Source organism: Bidens hawaiensis, unplaced genomic scaffold, assembly GCF_021521415.1.
Source record: "Bidens hawaiensis isolate Kalapana, Puna unplaced genomic scaffold, B.hawaiensis_p1.1 tig00022343_1, whole genome shotgun sequence".
Classification (NCBI taxonomy): Eukaryota; Viridiplantae; Streptophyta; class Magnoliopsida; order Asterales; family Asteraceae; genus Bidens; species Bidens hawaiensis.
This window is the reverse complement of record NW_027493484.1, coordinates 292,998-306,432: the sequence shown is the minus strand read 5'-3', so window position 1 is coordinate 306,432 and position 13,435 is coordinate 292,998. Positions and strand designations below refer to the sequence as shown.

The 13,435-nt window shown below is 38.0% G+C and overlaps 1 protein-coding gene across 1 annotated transcript; it reads right to left on the bottom strand.

The window, feature by feature from the left end:
- Positions 1-8,039: 8,039 nt before the first annotated feature.
- Positions 8,040-11,201, bottom strand: LOC143565458 (DNA N(6)-methyladenine demethylase ALKBH1C-like). Its single transcript, XM_077052423.1, has 5 exons — positions 11,109-11,201; positions 10,603-10,753; positions 10,074-10,504; positions 9,209-9,553; positions 8,040-8,315 (listed from the first exon to the last, which is right to left on the bottom strand). The coding sequence occupies exons 2-5, from the start codon at positions 10,667-10,669 to the stop codon at positions 8,040-8,042; spliced, it is 1,119 nt and encodes a 372-aa protein (XP_076908538.1). The 5' UTR covers positions 10,670-10,753; positions 11,109-11,201.
- Positions 11,202-13,435: the final 2,234 nt, after the last annotated feature.

Genomic DNA, 13,435 nt, shown 5'->3' with positions numbered 1-13,435 from the left:
TTTTGTAATGTGTGCTATTGTATCGATAACTAAATATATAGAATCTAATAAAACCGTTGCTTTTCTTTTAATTCAATATTATGCGGGTTTAAGTGAAAAAAAGTGTGTTTTAAGTACTCGTCTAAAATTCTAAACGTGTTTCGGGTACATGGAATACTATTGCAAAAATGGAAAATCGTCTTGCATTTTCCAATCTAAATTTGGCAACCTTATTAAAGGGGAGATGGGAGTCGGTGATAAAATGAGATTTTGGGTTGAACCTTGGATAGCTCAAGAACCACTTAGGGATGTTTTCCCTAATTTGTTTCTAAACGAAAGAGATAAGGGATGTTTAATTATTTCGCGTTACGAGAGAGTTGGTAACGACACGTTTTGGAATTGGCAGTGGAAGCGATTGAACTTCTCCCAAAATGAAGCTAGAGAATTTTCGGAATGTTAAAATTTGATACAACAAGCTTTCTTTTCTAATACTCCGGATCATTGGGTTTGGCCTAACGATCCCTCTGGAGTTTTTTCGGTGAATTCTATGAAGAAGATCTTGTTTAATATATCCAACTCGTCTGCTCTGTTTATTTTGAAGTGGAATAGTTGGGTTTCAAGAAAGGTAAACATTCATGCTTGGAAAGCGGAAATGGATAGGCTCTAGACCCTAGTTGCTTTATCCAAAAGAAACATTAAGGTGGGTCCAGTGAAATGTAGATTATGTGGAGACTATGAAGAATCAAGTGACCATATCCTCACGTCTTGTTACTTTGCCACGTTAATTTGGCAATTTGTTAGCAATTGGTGTCATATTTTCTCCATCTTTGCTTTTACAGTGCTTGACCTTCTTCAAGTTCATGATACTAATATGAGGTTTAACAAAAACAAGGTCTTAAATGGCATTATTCTTACGGCGTGTTGGTGCATTTGGAAGACTAGAAATAATGTCATTTTCTCTAACAAGCTGGTTTGTCTTTCAAAAACTGTTGAGGATATCAAATCGTTAGGCTTTCTATGGATTAAAACCCGCTCATCTTTCAAAAACTTGTTTCGAAAAGATTGGTGTAACTTTCACTTGTAATTTTTTGTTCGTTTGATTGTTTGGTTTTCTGGCTTCTTGCTAGTTTTTTTTAATGAAATTCGTTGTAAAAAAAGTTATTTGATGCGTGTGATTTATTGTACGGAATGAACTACACTTATAACTAATAGATATAAATGACAACCTTGGTGTCGCAAGTGCCCTATTGGTCCACTTGGCGGCACTTTAGTGCTAAAAGGAATTTTGTTTTCATGTTTGTTTTTTTAGGTCCAATACCGTAACAAGCTTAACGTAAACCGACCGGATGACAATTTTTTTTCTTTTTTGTTTTAATTTCGGTACCATATTGAACCTGATATAAACCAACCGAATTTGCGTAACCTCACTACATTTTGTTTTAGTTTCATTAACGTAACGAAAACCGACAGAGTGCCAAACTTGTTTTGATTTAGTTATGATATGTAACAAAAGTGATGAAGACCAACCGAATTTGTGTCGACTCACAGTCTCAACGCCAGCGATTAACAACGCTGAGGTTTTACCAACGCTCGACTTTTAACAACTGGAAACCCCATTGGGCCGCCCCAATTTTTATATATTTTTTTGTTTTAGTGTCAATACATAATGCACGTAACCAAAATCGATTAATTCGCGTTGACTTACCGCGTCAACACCCGCGACTGACAACGCTTGGGTTTTACCATCACTCAGTTTTACCTACCTGCCCCGGCGCAACACGCCAGGTGAGCTACTAGTTATATAACAATCTGTTTGCTTTCAGACATCACCATTTTGAATTTAAGAAAATAAGAAAAATCATAACTTATAAACAAAAAAGTGAAAAAAAAACCAAAATCTTTCATCCATTGTTCTCATTAAAAAAAACCCAAAAAACTTAAGAACCAAACCTGAAATCGAAAAAGTCGACAAAAGCGAAACCAAAAAACCAAAACCAAACTGAACACATCTTGTGCGAAAACTCGTGTCGGCTCGAAACCTAAACCGAACAGATTCCAACCCGAACTTGCCACATTTATTAGGACATTAACCAACATCGACTCATTACTTAAATCTGTTGACCCATTTTGATTCAAAAATAACAAGGTGAAATTTCAAGTGACCCATTTTATAATTTTCAAAGCAACCAAAATTAACCAATTTCAAAGGCTTTAAGTCAAGATTGCCACCCTAGGTTTTATGAATCCTTGACATCATGTACATATTTATATACATTTTGATCCATCAACTTTAATGGAGCATATCAAACATTGCATGATATTAGAAACTACAAAAACTAGAGAAAATATGTGCATGTTAAAACATAACAAACATTCATAATATCATTGATACCACTTTCCCACATTTTGTCATGAAAATCTAACAAAAATCCACACAAAACAAAGCAAAATAAAAATCCAAAAACAAACTTAAAAAACAAGCTTCATAAATGATCACGAAACCCGTCAAAACATTTTTAAAGTAAGATTTAAGCGACCTGGGAGCAAATTTGTTGCATCTATAAGCGATGCGGGAACAGTATCAGGAAGGATACTAGTAACACCATGATATATTAGTCTTGACTTCCCACCAAATATCAAAACATCCCCGTGAGAAGATTTGATATTCAACCACAAATGGAATTCTCTATTAACAATATTATATATACAAGGAATAATAACAAACTTCCTAGACTTTAGGAGATGACCAAATTTAGGAGATATATACCAATAATAAAAGATACATAAAAATATTTATCTAATACCCCCATTCAATCTGTAAGGCGGCGGACCAAGGCGAAACATGGATCGAAATGTCTCAAAAGAGGCGCGCGGAAGACTTTTAGTGAATATATCCGCCACTTGAAGATTGGTAGGCACAAACTTCGTATACAACTTTCCTGAATTAACAAGTTCCCTAACAAAGTGGTAATCCAAATCAATGTGTTTCGCTCGTTTGTGAGAGACCGGATTTTGTGACATGAACAATGCACTCTTGTTATCACAAAGTAATGTCGGCCTATCAGGTGGCAATGCGTAGAGCTCACGTAAAAGATGAGTAATCCAGACAATTTCAGCAGCAGTATTTGCCATGGCGCGGTACTCGGACTCACAACTGGATCTAGAGACCGTGGGTTGCTTCTTGGCACTCCAAGAAACAAGATTGCCACCGAGAAAAATGGAGTAACCATAAGTTGATCTTCTCGTTTCAATACACCTCGCCCAATTAACATCTGAATATCCAAGAATAAGGTTTTTGTGAGGACGAGAAAAGTGTAGACCAAATGAAACTGTGCCTTTAACATAGCGAATGATTCGTTTAACAGCCTGAAAGTGATCAACAGTAGGGGCCTGAAGGAATTGACTGATTTCATTCACAGCATATGATAAGTCCGGTCTGGTTATTGTCAAGTATTGTAAAGCTCCAACAAGGGATCGGTAAAGAGTTGCATCCATAAATGGCTCACCATCCGAAGTGAAGGACTGATGAGGAGCAAGAGGGGTGATGACCGGTTTGGCGTGAATCAATTCCGAACGTTGAAGGATGTCTGTGGCATACTTTGTTTGAGATAAAAACAGACCATCAGTAGTGTAAGCCACTTCGAGACCCAAAAAATAGCTTAGATTTCCAAGATCTTTAATTGCAAATTCCTTGTGTAGCCAATCCACAAAACCATGGATAATATCTTCACAATTTCCGGTAAGGACTAGATCGTCCACATAGACCAACAGATACATTAAGTGAGTGCCCTGTTTGTAAACAAATAAAGATGTATCCGCACGACTACATGTGAAACCGAAGGCTAAAAGAAAGGAGCTTAGGCGTTGAAACCACGCTCTTGGAGCTTGCTTTAAGCCGTACAGGGCTTTGTCGAGCTTACAAACGTGATTCGGATAATTACCATTAACAAACCCGGATGGCTGCTCCATAAAAACCGTTTCGGTTAGATACCCATTCAAGAAGGCATTCTTGACATCCAGTTGATGCAGGACCCATTTTTTTAAAACAACAAGTGATAGTACGATACAGACAGTTGAGGCTTTAACCACCGGACTAAAAGTGTAAGAATAGTCTAATCCGGGGATTTGAGAGTACCCTTGAGCCACAAGACGGGCTTTTTATCGTTCAATCGAGCCATCCGGCTTGTATTTAATCCGGTATACCCATTTCGAGCCAACAACATTTGCATGAGCAGGTCGCGGAACAAGAGTCCATGTATCATTTAGGTTTAAAGCATCCAGTTCCTCATTCATGGCTGGCATCCAAAGAGCGTTTTTGGCGGCCGTCTTAACCCCTTTTGGTATGGATTCAGCATAGAGAGCTGTGTGTAATCCACTAGTCGATAAAGAGGCCAGGTCTGCTTGATGTTTCGGTTTAAATATACCCGCTTTTGCACGAGTAACCATACGGTGTTGATTGACGGGCTGTTGGTGGGTGATGTTAACGGGTATTTCAGGGGTGACGGGTGGACAGGAGAGGGTGGAGGGATTGGATCTTGTGTATTTTGTGGTGTGATCGCTGGGGAGGGGTCGGCTAAATTAGGAGGTGGGGATTGATGGGCTGGTGTTGGAGGATCTTGTGGTGGGTTGGTAGGCTGGGGTGGGGAAGTGTGAGCCATATGTGGAGGGCAAAGGGAACAGGGAGTAGGATGAGTCTGAGGCTGGATTGGAGATGTGGAACTAGGAACGGGAATGGAAGGCTGATTCGCGGGTGAATTAGTTGGGTTGGGAAAATCATCAAGAAAACTTGAAAGGTACAAATCTGTTGGGTTTGAAGGGGATTTAACGCCTTCAAAGGGGAAGACGGACTCGTTGAAGCGCGCATGCCGGGTAATGTAAATCCGCGATGTAGATGGATCAAGACACGGGTACCCTTTGTATTGAGTGCTATACCCAATAAAAACACACGGTAAGCTCCTCGGGGCAAGTTTGTGAGGTGAGTAATTTCGGAGATACGGGAAAACTTGGCAACCGAAGGTGTGAAAGTTATTGTAGGTTGGAGCTTGTGAGTATATTAACTCAAATGGAGATTTGTTATCAAGTATTTTTGTGGGTAACCGGTTTATGATATAAGTGGCCGAAGCAAAGGCGTCCGTCCAATAGTGAGCCGGAACATGGGCGTTGAAAAGCATTGTGAGTCCGGTTTCAACAATATGTCGGTGTTTGCGTTCGGCACGACCATTTTGCTCGGGTGTGTATGGGCATGAGACACGATGGAGAGTGCCATTGTTTTGCAAAACTTGTTTGACCGTATGATTTAGAAATTCCGAGCCACCATCGGATTGGAAAATCTTAATCTTTCTAGAACATTGGGTTTCTGCCAACTTAATAAAGGCCTCAAGAATCGGGTAAAAACCGGTTTTAGTTTTAAGTGGATAAAGCCATGTAAAGCGGGAATAATCATCAACAAAGATAACGTAATAGCGATAACCGTTAACTGATTCAATTGGTGATGGACCCCACAAGTCACAATGGACTAAATCTAACGGGTGTAATGACCGTTTTGGGTTGAGTTCAAAGGGCATTTTATGACACTTGGACAATTGACAAGACTTGCAAATAATGGGTTTAGGCAACAATGAAGTAACAGATAATAAACCAAGTCTATGTAGCAAAGAAATAACATCAAACGAAACATGTCCAAGGCGATTATGCCATGTTTCAAAAGAAACTTTATTTAAAGTACTATGTTTAGAAACAAAAGCTTGGGGTCCCTCTTTTAGCACGTATAGCCCATTCTCACAATGCCCTTTAGCCAGAACCTGCTTTGTGTGACGGTCCTGAATAGTAAAAAAAGGGTGAGACAATAAGATATCAACAGGAAGATCAGAGGTAAGCTTACTGATGGAGAGTAAACGTTTAGTAAGATTTGGAACAACCAAAACATCACGAAGGGGCAAACGGTCATTAATAAATGTTGTACCAATATTTGTAACAGGAAGAGAGGACCCGTTACCAAAGGTAACATGCATATTACCTTGATGGTGGTGAGTATGCTGAAGATTCGCAGTGTCGGGAGTCATATGAGAAGTCGCTCCCGAGTCGACATTCCAATCCGGAGTGTCGTGAATGACATGGCATTAAGCGTGGAATGCTTTAGCAATGTCTTCTTCGGCGTTAGGTGAACGAGCGGAGAAGGTGTAGGTTGGGCAGTTGATTGCAAAGTGGCCATATGTACTGCAAAGTTGGCACCGTGGTGTTCGACTGCTAGAGCCACGGCCACGGCCTCCACGTGAATTTCTTGAACCACCTCCACGATAGTTATAGTTTCCACGACCCGGACCCGAAGAAGAAGTAGGTCGTCCGTGCTCTGCTTGAAATGCAGCAGCAGGTGTGGTAGTTCCATGAAGGGTCCGCAAGAATATCTCATGGCTCTCGGCTTGAGAGATGAGATCGTGGAAGGCTGGAACAGGTTTGATGGCTTTAATGGTAACGGAAAACGACTCAAAGGACGGACCGAGACCATAAAGAAACCAGTGTAGTTTGTCCATCTCGTGAACGGGCTGACCGATTGCAGCTAACTGATCACAAAAGGATTTAAATTGTCGACCGTAATCGGCGACGGAGGAAGTACCTTTAGTTAACTGGCGAAGAGAATCCCGAAGAGTATATGCTCGTTCGATGGAGGTATTGCTATAGGCGTTTTCCAAAGCCAACCATATGTCTCTGGCTGTGGATAAGCCGAGCACTTCGCAGGCCGCTTCTTCCGAAAGGGACGAGTTCAGAAGAATCGTGGCACGCTGATCTTGTTCTGTCCACACGACGAGTTCAGGATTGGTGATAACCTTGTTCTCTTGAACAATAGTGGCTGTTGGTTTTGGGGAAAAGCCATCCACGAGTGGTAAGAGTTTCTGATACGCGAACACGGGGGTCACGTGACTCTTCCATACAAGGTAATTTGTGGAGGATAGTTTAACAGGTATAAGATGCAATAGGGTGTTCATTGGAAGAGATTGATCGGATGAGGAAGGAGTCATGGCAGAAGGAAGAGGAGGGCAGGGTAGAAGAAGGATCGGATGAGGAAGGAGTACCATCCCAGGCCTCAAAACGGTGATGTTTTGCCCTTTCATAGATAGCTTCCGTCTTTGTCTTTCTCGGTTCATTAATGGACATCTTAGCTTGATCACAGAACTATTCTTCTTTGAACAGATATCAAATCCAGGATGATTTAATCTTTCATTATCATCATCCTTCTGAGATTTAACACAAAAAGTTTTAACCTTCTTAGAATCATCTTCAGCATCCAATGACATTGGTATATTTTTAAAAATTTTCACATCAAAAGCCGCATCTTCTTGATCATCCTTCTGAAATTTTTCCCCAAATTTTGTCACCTTAAAACTATCAACAGCATCCAGTGACATCAGCGTATTTTTAGAATTTTTCACATCTTTTTCAACATCCTTCTGAGATTTTTCCCCAAATTGTTTCACATTCTTAGAATTATCATCATCATGCAATGATGCGTCAATCTGAGAGAACTGAACATAGATATAGTTAAATTAAACTTTCTATAAACTAGGAGTTCAAGTGAGTAATTCTTGTAAAACAGTTGTAATAGGGTTGTAAAAGAACCGAACCGAACTGAAAAGAGCCTTGTTCATGTTCGTCCCGTTTCACTTTTATCCGACACGGTTCACGAACATCTAACCGAATGAACTTTCTTGTTCACACAGACAAAAGAACGAGAATGGTCAATGTTAACATCTAACCGAATGAACTTTTAAAAGGTAAACTATTGACTGACCTTTAATTATTTATGAACAATAACTTCATGCACATTATCTTTTTCCTTTGTGCAATTTAAAGCACCAAACTTATTATATTCTTTATTAAATAATGCACCAACCTAAAACAGTTTTGACTAAATCAATCATTTGAAATATGTGCACACCAAAACATAGCAAACAAACTTATGTGCATAGCAAACATTTAGAATTCATTAAGATCCATTCCTATATAGTGATGAACAACATCAAAATCCCAATATTGACATAAAACAAGCTTCACAAACGATCAGTTCAATACATTCTAAAAGTAAGATTTAAACGACCTGGGCTCATATCCGTTGCTTGTAAAAGCGATCTGGGAGCCGTATCAGGAAGGATACTAGTAACACCATGATATATCAATCTTGATTTCCCGCCAAATATCAAAACATCCCCTGATTCTAAAGTAACATTTTCTGCTTCATCTTCAGCTCGGTTTTCACCATATTTAAACTCTGCAGAGTCGCCTATCGAAAATGATACAACGGGTAATCCTTTCTTTATACTCTCTTCACTTTCGTCTTTGTCCTGAATACATATCAACAAAAATGTTAATTCACAATCTTTGGTTTCACATTCATCTCTTTTAAATTAATGTCCACATTTCTGTTTTGAGTTTGTCACAAAATAAATTTTGTTCATTTGGATTAGTTATAATTCAAACTAATTTTCATCTTAAACTGCTTAAAGGGTGGTAAAATTGGCATTCTGCTTCATGTAAACGAGCAACAACTATACATATAAAACTGTTTTTTTTCTTGTGTGTGAATAACTATACGCGTGTTTAAAACTGTAAGCAAACCGGACGCTCAGCGAACCTTTCGGTAGGAAGTTCGTTTATGTGCATTCGATTAATAAACAAACAAACATAAAAAGAGAATTATGTTTGGCTAATTAAATAAGCGTACAAGAACGGAGGCCCCGTTTGTGTATGTCTGCTACTGGGCATTCGATAAAGCGTTCGTTTATGTTCATTCTTTTACATTCGGTAATGTCTTACGTCCGTTCATTTACAAACATTAACATTTGTTTATGTGTGTTGTATATGCAACATATTATAACTTCTAGCAATTTAAAGCAGCAAACTCTAACCACATAAAAAAGAACGATTAATAAAAAGAAATCTTGAAAACAAAAAATTATAAATAAAGCACATGAAAATATCATTGCAGAGAGAATTTCAAAATTGTGTTTTTAATCTACATCTTCGCAATTTAAAGCAAGAAACTTTAACGACATGAAAAAAACCCATTAATTAAAAAGAATTAAATCAAACAAAGATTTAGCAGTGCATAAAGAATTTCATAAACTATGTTTTTTTAATTTTTAAACTTCAATCACATTTCTCTATTTCTTAACAATCTAAAGCAACAAACTTTAACCACTTAGCAAAAACACACAAAAAAGAGATAATTTCTAACCTGATGAAGACCAAGTCTGCCAGTTTTCGAATAAAAATTGACGATGCATATATCAGGTGACATGTTAGGAACAACTTTGCCTTCATTTGAACCACCATGGTTTAAACGAATATAGTTGTTTGAATCTTGTATTGCTTTTTCAACCATATTACGAAACTTTTCAGGAATCCCCGGAGGTTTAGAGTTATCATACGGTCTTAACTCAGAATAGATGCTAGTCTCAGGGTCCCAATTTTTACCAAGACACATCATCTTTAAATGTAGTTTTGTTCCACTACCATACCCAGGTTGGTAAAAACCTCCATCACAAATTCCAAGCTCCCTGCAAGTTTTTACAATACTAATCTGAAAATAAAGCAATCAAAAAACAATCAGATGAAGTTGTTAATGTCTATGAGTGCAAACGAGCCAATTCGCTCGTGAGCTAATCGAGATGGGCTTGCGAGCTCGAGCTAAAAGCTTAAACGAGCTCGAGCCTAAAAATAAGATTGTTTACTATACGAGCTCTAGCCCAAGCCCGAGCCTAAAAATAAGATTGTTTACTATACGAGCTCTAGCCCAAGCCCGAGTTCACTTTGGAGCTCAAGCGGCTCAAAAGCCTACTATTTGTATAATTTTGATTTGATAAATTTAACTTTATTATTTTGAAATAACCAATAATATCTATCAAATATGAAAAACTAAGTAGATAATATATATTATGTTATAATACAAAAAATAAGTATAAAGTTAGTATAATAAATAATAAACGAGCCGAGCCCGAGCCAACCTTGAGTTTGAAAAACTACTCAAGAGCCAAGCTGGTTTACACCCCTATACAATTGTAAGTTGCAAATTTGATCTTTAAGCTTTAAAAACACAATACCTGATCAGCAGAAGATATATAACCCTTCATGAGTACCATCCCAGACCTCAAAACGGTGATGTTTTGCCCTTTCATGGATTGCTTTCGTCTTTCTCGGTTCATCACATGTAATGGAGCTTTTAGCTTGATCACAGAACTATCCTTCTTTGGACAGATATCAAATCCAGAATGATTTAATCTTTCATCATCATCATCATTTTGAGACTTATCCTGAAACTTTTTCACCTTCTTGGATTCATCATCGGCATCCAAAGACATCAGCATATTTTTAAAATTTTTCACATCCAAAGCCACATCGTCATCATCATCCTTCTGAGATTTTTCCCCAATTTTTTTCACCTTCTTAGGATTACCATCAACATGAAGTGACATCGGTGTATTTTTAAAACTTTTCATGTCTTTTTCATCATCCTTTTGAGATTTTTCCCCAACTTTTGTCACCATCTTAGAATTATTATCAGCATCAAGTGGCATCGGTGTATTTTTAAATTTCCCTCTTCTTCGTCATCCTTTTGAGATTTTTTCACACTTTCGTTCACCTTCTTAGAATTACCATCAGCATGAAGTGACATCGGTGTATGTTTGAAATTTTTCATGTCTTCTTCATCATCCTTCTGAGATTTTTCCCCAAATTGTTTCACGTTCTTAGAATTATCAGCATCATGCAATGATGCATCAATCTGAGAGAACACAACATAGATATAGTTCAATTAAACTTTCTATAAACTAGTAGTTCCAGTGAGAAATTCTTATAAACTGTGATGGGGCTGTAACCGAACCGAACGTTCATAAACTGCTCGTGGGAAGTTTGTCTATTTAATAAACGAACACGAACACGAACACGCATTTTGTTTATTCATTTAAATAGATCACGGTGAACATCTTCGTTTACGTTGGTGTACTACTCATTCAGGTTAAACGATAAAACATGAACATAAAAACATTTTCGTGTTTGTTCGGTAACAGGCCGGCCTAGTAATTTGTGATGATTCGAATTTATAAATTTCAGAATAATAATCAGTAAACGTATCATACCTTAGGTTTAGGTTTCCACTCCGTTCGAGAATTAGAAAATCTACCAGCAGCAGAACGGTTGCCTTGACGATTATTATTATTATTATACCGAGACATCTTTCTTCAAACAAATCACTGCAATTGAACGAATATTATTATTATTATTATTAGTTCAAATTAAAAAGCATCAGTTCGTTGAAACGAAGAAGATACCTGACGTCAACTTGTGGGTGAATTTATTGTAGAAATGGTGTTCAAGAAGAACCCTAACGGACAGAAAGAAAAGAAAGTGAGAATTGATTGACAAGATTAAAATTATAATTATAAAGTTATTGTTATTATTATTATTATTATTATTAAACTTGGGTGGAAAGCTGACTTAAAACAGTCCTTATACTTTTGGTTTGGATATTATTGAGATTTTAGATCCATCTTACGAATTGAATGTATACAAACAAGGTATTGTTTATGTTCGTTTGTTATGTGTTCACGAATACCTGTCGAACGAGATTTTATGTTCGTTTTCGGAAATGAATGTGTTCACAAACACAAATGAATACAAATAAAAATCGGCATAACTTAGAGATTGAGATCGATGTATTTATCAATGTGAATAATGAATTAATAAGAAACGAAATGAGAACAATGCAAAAACAATGTGAGGCTATGGTTTTTTATTTTATGTTAGGCCGTTAGGGGTAGGGTAATAAATTAAATAATATAAAATGTTTAGATAAAATAAATACATGTACAAAAAACTTTCATGAAAAACGTATACCAACGATCATAAACGAACATTCACGACCTTAATTGAACGGACGAGGGTTATGTTCATGTTCGTTTGTTTAACTAATCGACCGAACATTCGGTCGAACGGTTCATGAATTATTCGCTAAACGTTTGGTTCGCTTACAGCCCTAATCGAACTTATACAAGATTAGGTTCTATAAATGAACCGAACGAATATGGATGTTTAATTGAAAATTATTTGTGTCCATGTTTGTTTAAAAAATTATCATTTCATGTTTGTTTATGTTCGTTTATATAAATCTAAACAAATAGTTCGCGAACATTAATGAATGTAATTAAACAAAGATAAATTAAGACAAACAAACATAAATGAATGAACGTAAACGGACGTTTATGAATGTAAATGAACAAATGAAACATGTGGTCATGCTCGTTCGATTAACTAAATGAACACAGTTTTTTTTGTTCTTGTTAGTTTGTTTATTAAATAAACGAACATCAATGAACTCGCCATCATACAGTTCGTGAACTATTATCTGAGTGTTCTGTTCATTTACATGTCTGAACGTAACAAAGGGCCATAACCTGCTTTATTGGGTTTCATTTTCGTCGGTTGGGGCACAAAATGAGACATGCTAGAACCGGTTGAAGAGGTATGTACCCGCCTCAACACGGAGCAAGGCGGATCAACCCACAAGATATAGACAACAGACTTGAAAGCAAGACATTACGAAGGCACAAAGCCAAAACCTATGCGTATGGCGCATACCACACATGCTCAGGCATCATATGCCCAGGCACCAAACATGCTCAGGCATCATATGCCCAGGCACCACACATGCTCAGGCATCATATGCCCAGGCATCACATATGCGCGCGGCGCATATCACATCTGCGCATGAAACATCTGCGCGTGAGAATAAAGAGAAGACCTCGCGCATCCTCAGGATTGGCGCATATCACACATGCACATAATCAGCCTCGTCCTTATCCAAATCAGGATTAGGGCAACCTTGATTGTGCACGTCAGACAACCTTCCAGAAGGTATCTTTTTAAGGAATAAGAATATGCTGATGTTGACAGCTGCCAAATGAAAGGTGGACAACTCAGCATGACACATGTACTACCACGTGATTACAACCAATGAGAAAGCACCAGGTGTCCCCAAGGACACGTGGCGCCAAGCAATTGGAGGAGGCCAACAAAACCCTAATTGGGTCTGAGCCCAATCAGTGGAAACCCTAGCACTATAAATACAACATCAACTCCACAAGGAAGGATCATCAAATATCACCTGATAACATACAATCACAGAGTATTCAGCTATTAAGCAATACACTCTAAATTCCTTACTCTCACATATTATTATCTTCTCCCACAAATACTTATTCTCACACTGGAGGGTTACCCCAAAGAGGACCCTCTGTCCCATTCTGAGGGGTAAGTTGACGGTGCTGTTCATTTTGTAGGTGGAAGAACCCAGATCCATCGGATCCAAGAAAACCATCGGTGAAATAGTTTAATCATACCCGAGGAAAGTAGATCGTCTACCAGTGAGTCAATCCACGCTTCTTCATTGGCGCCATCCACTGTTACA

Excerpts from the sequence above, each read along its gene's own strand:
- LOC143565458 (XM_077052423.1), bottom strand. The coding sequence starts at position 10,669 with ATGAAAAATTTCAAACATACACCGATGTCACTTCATGCTGATGGTAAT. Across the intron at positions 10,505-10,602 it reads TTCTAAGAAGGTGAACGAAA|TTGGGGAAAAATCTCAAAAG; the intron begins GTGTGAAAAAAT and ends TGGTGACAAAAG. Across the intron at positions 8,316-9,208 it reads GCAGACTTGGTCTTCATCAG|GACAAAGACGAAAGTGAAGA; the intron begins GTTAGAAATTAT and ends ATATGTATTCAG.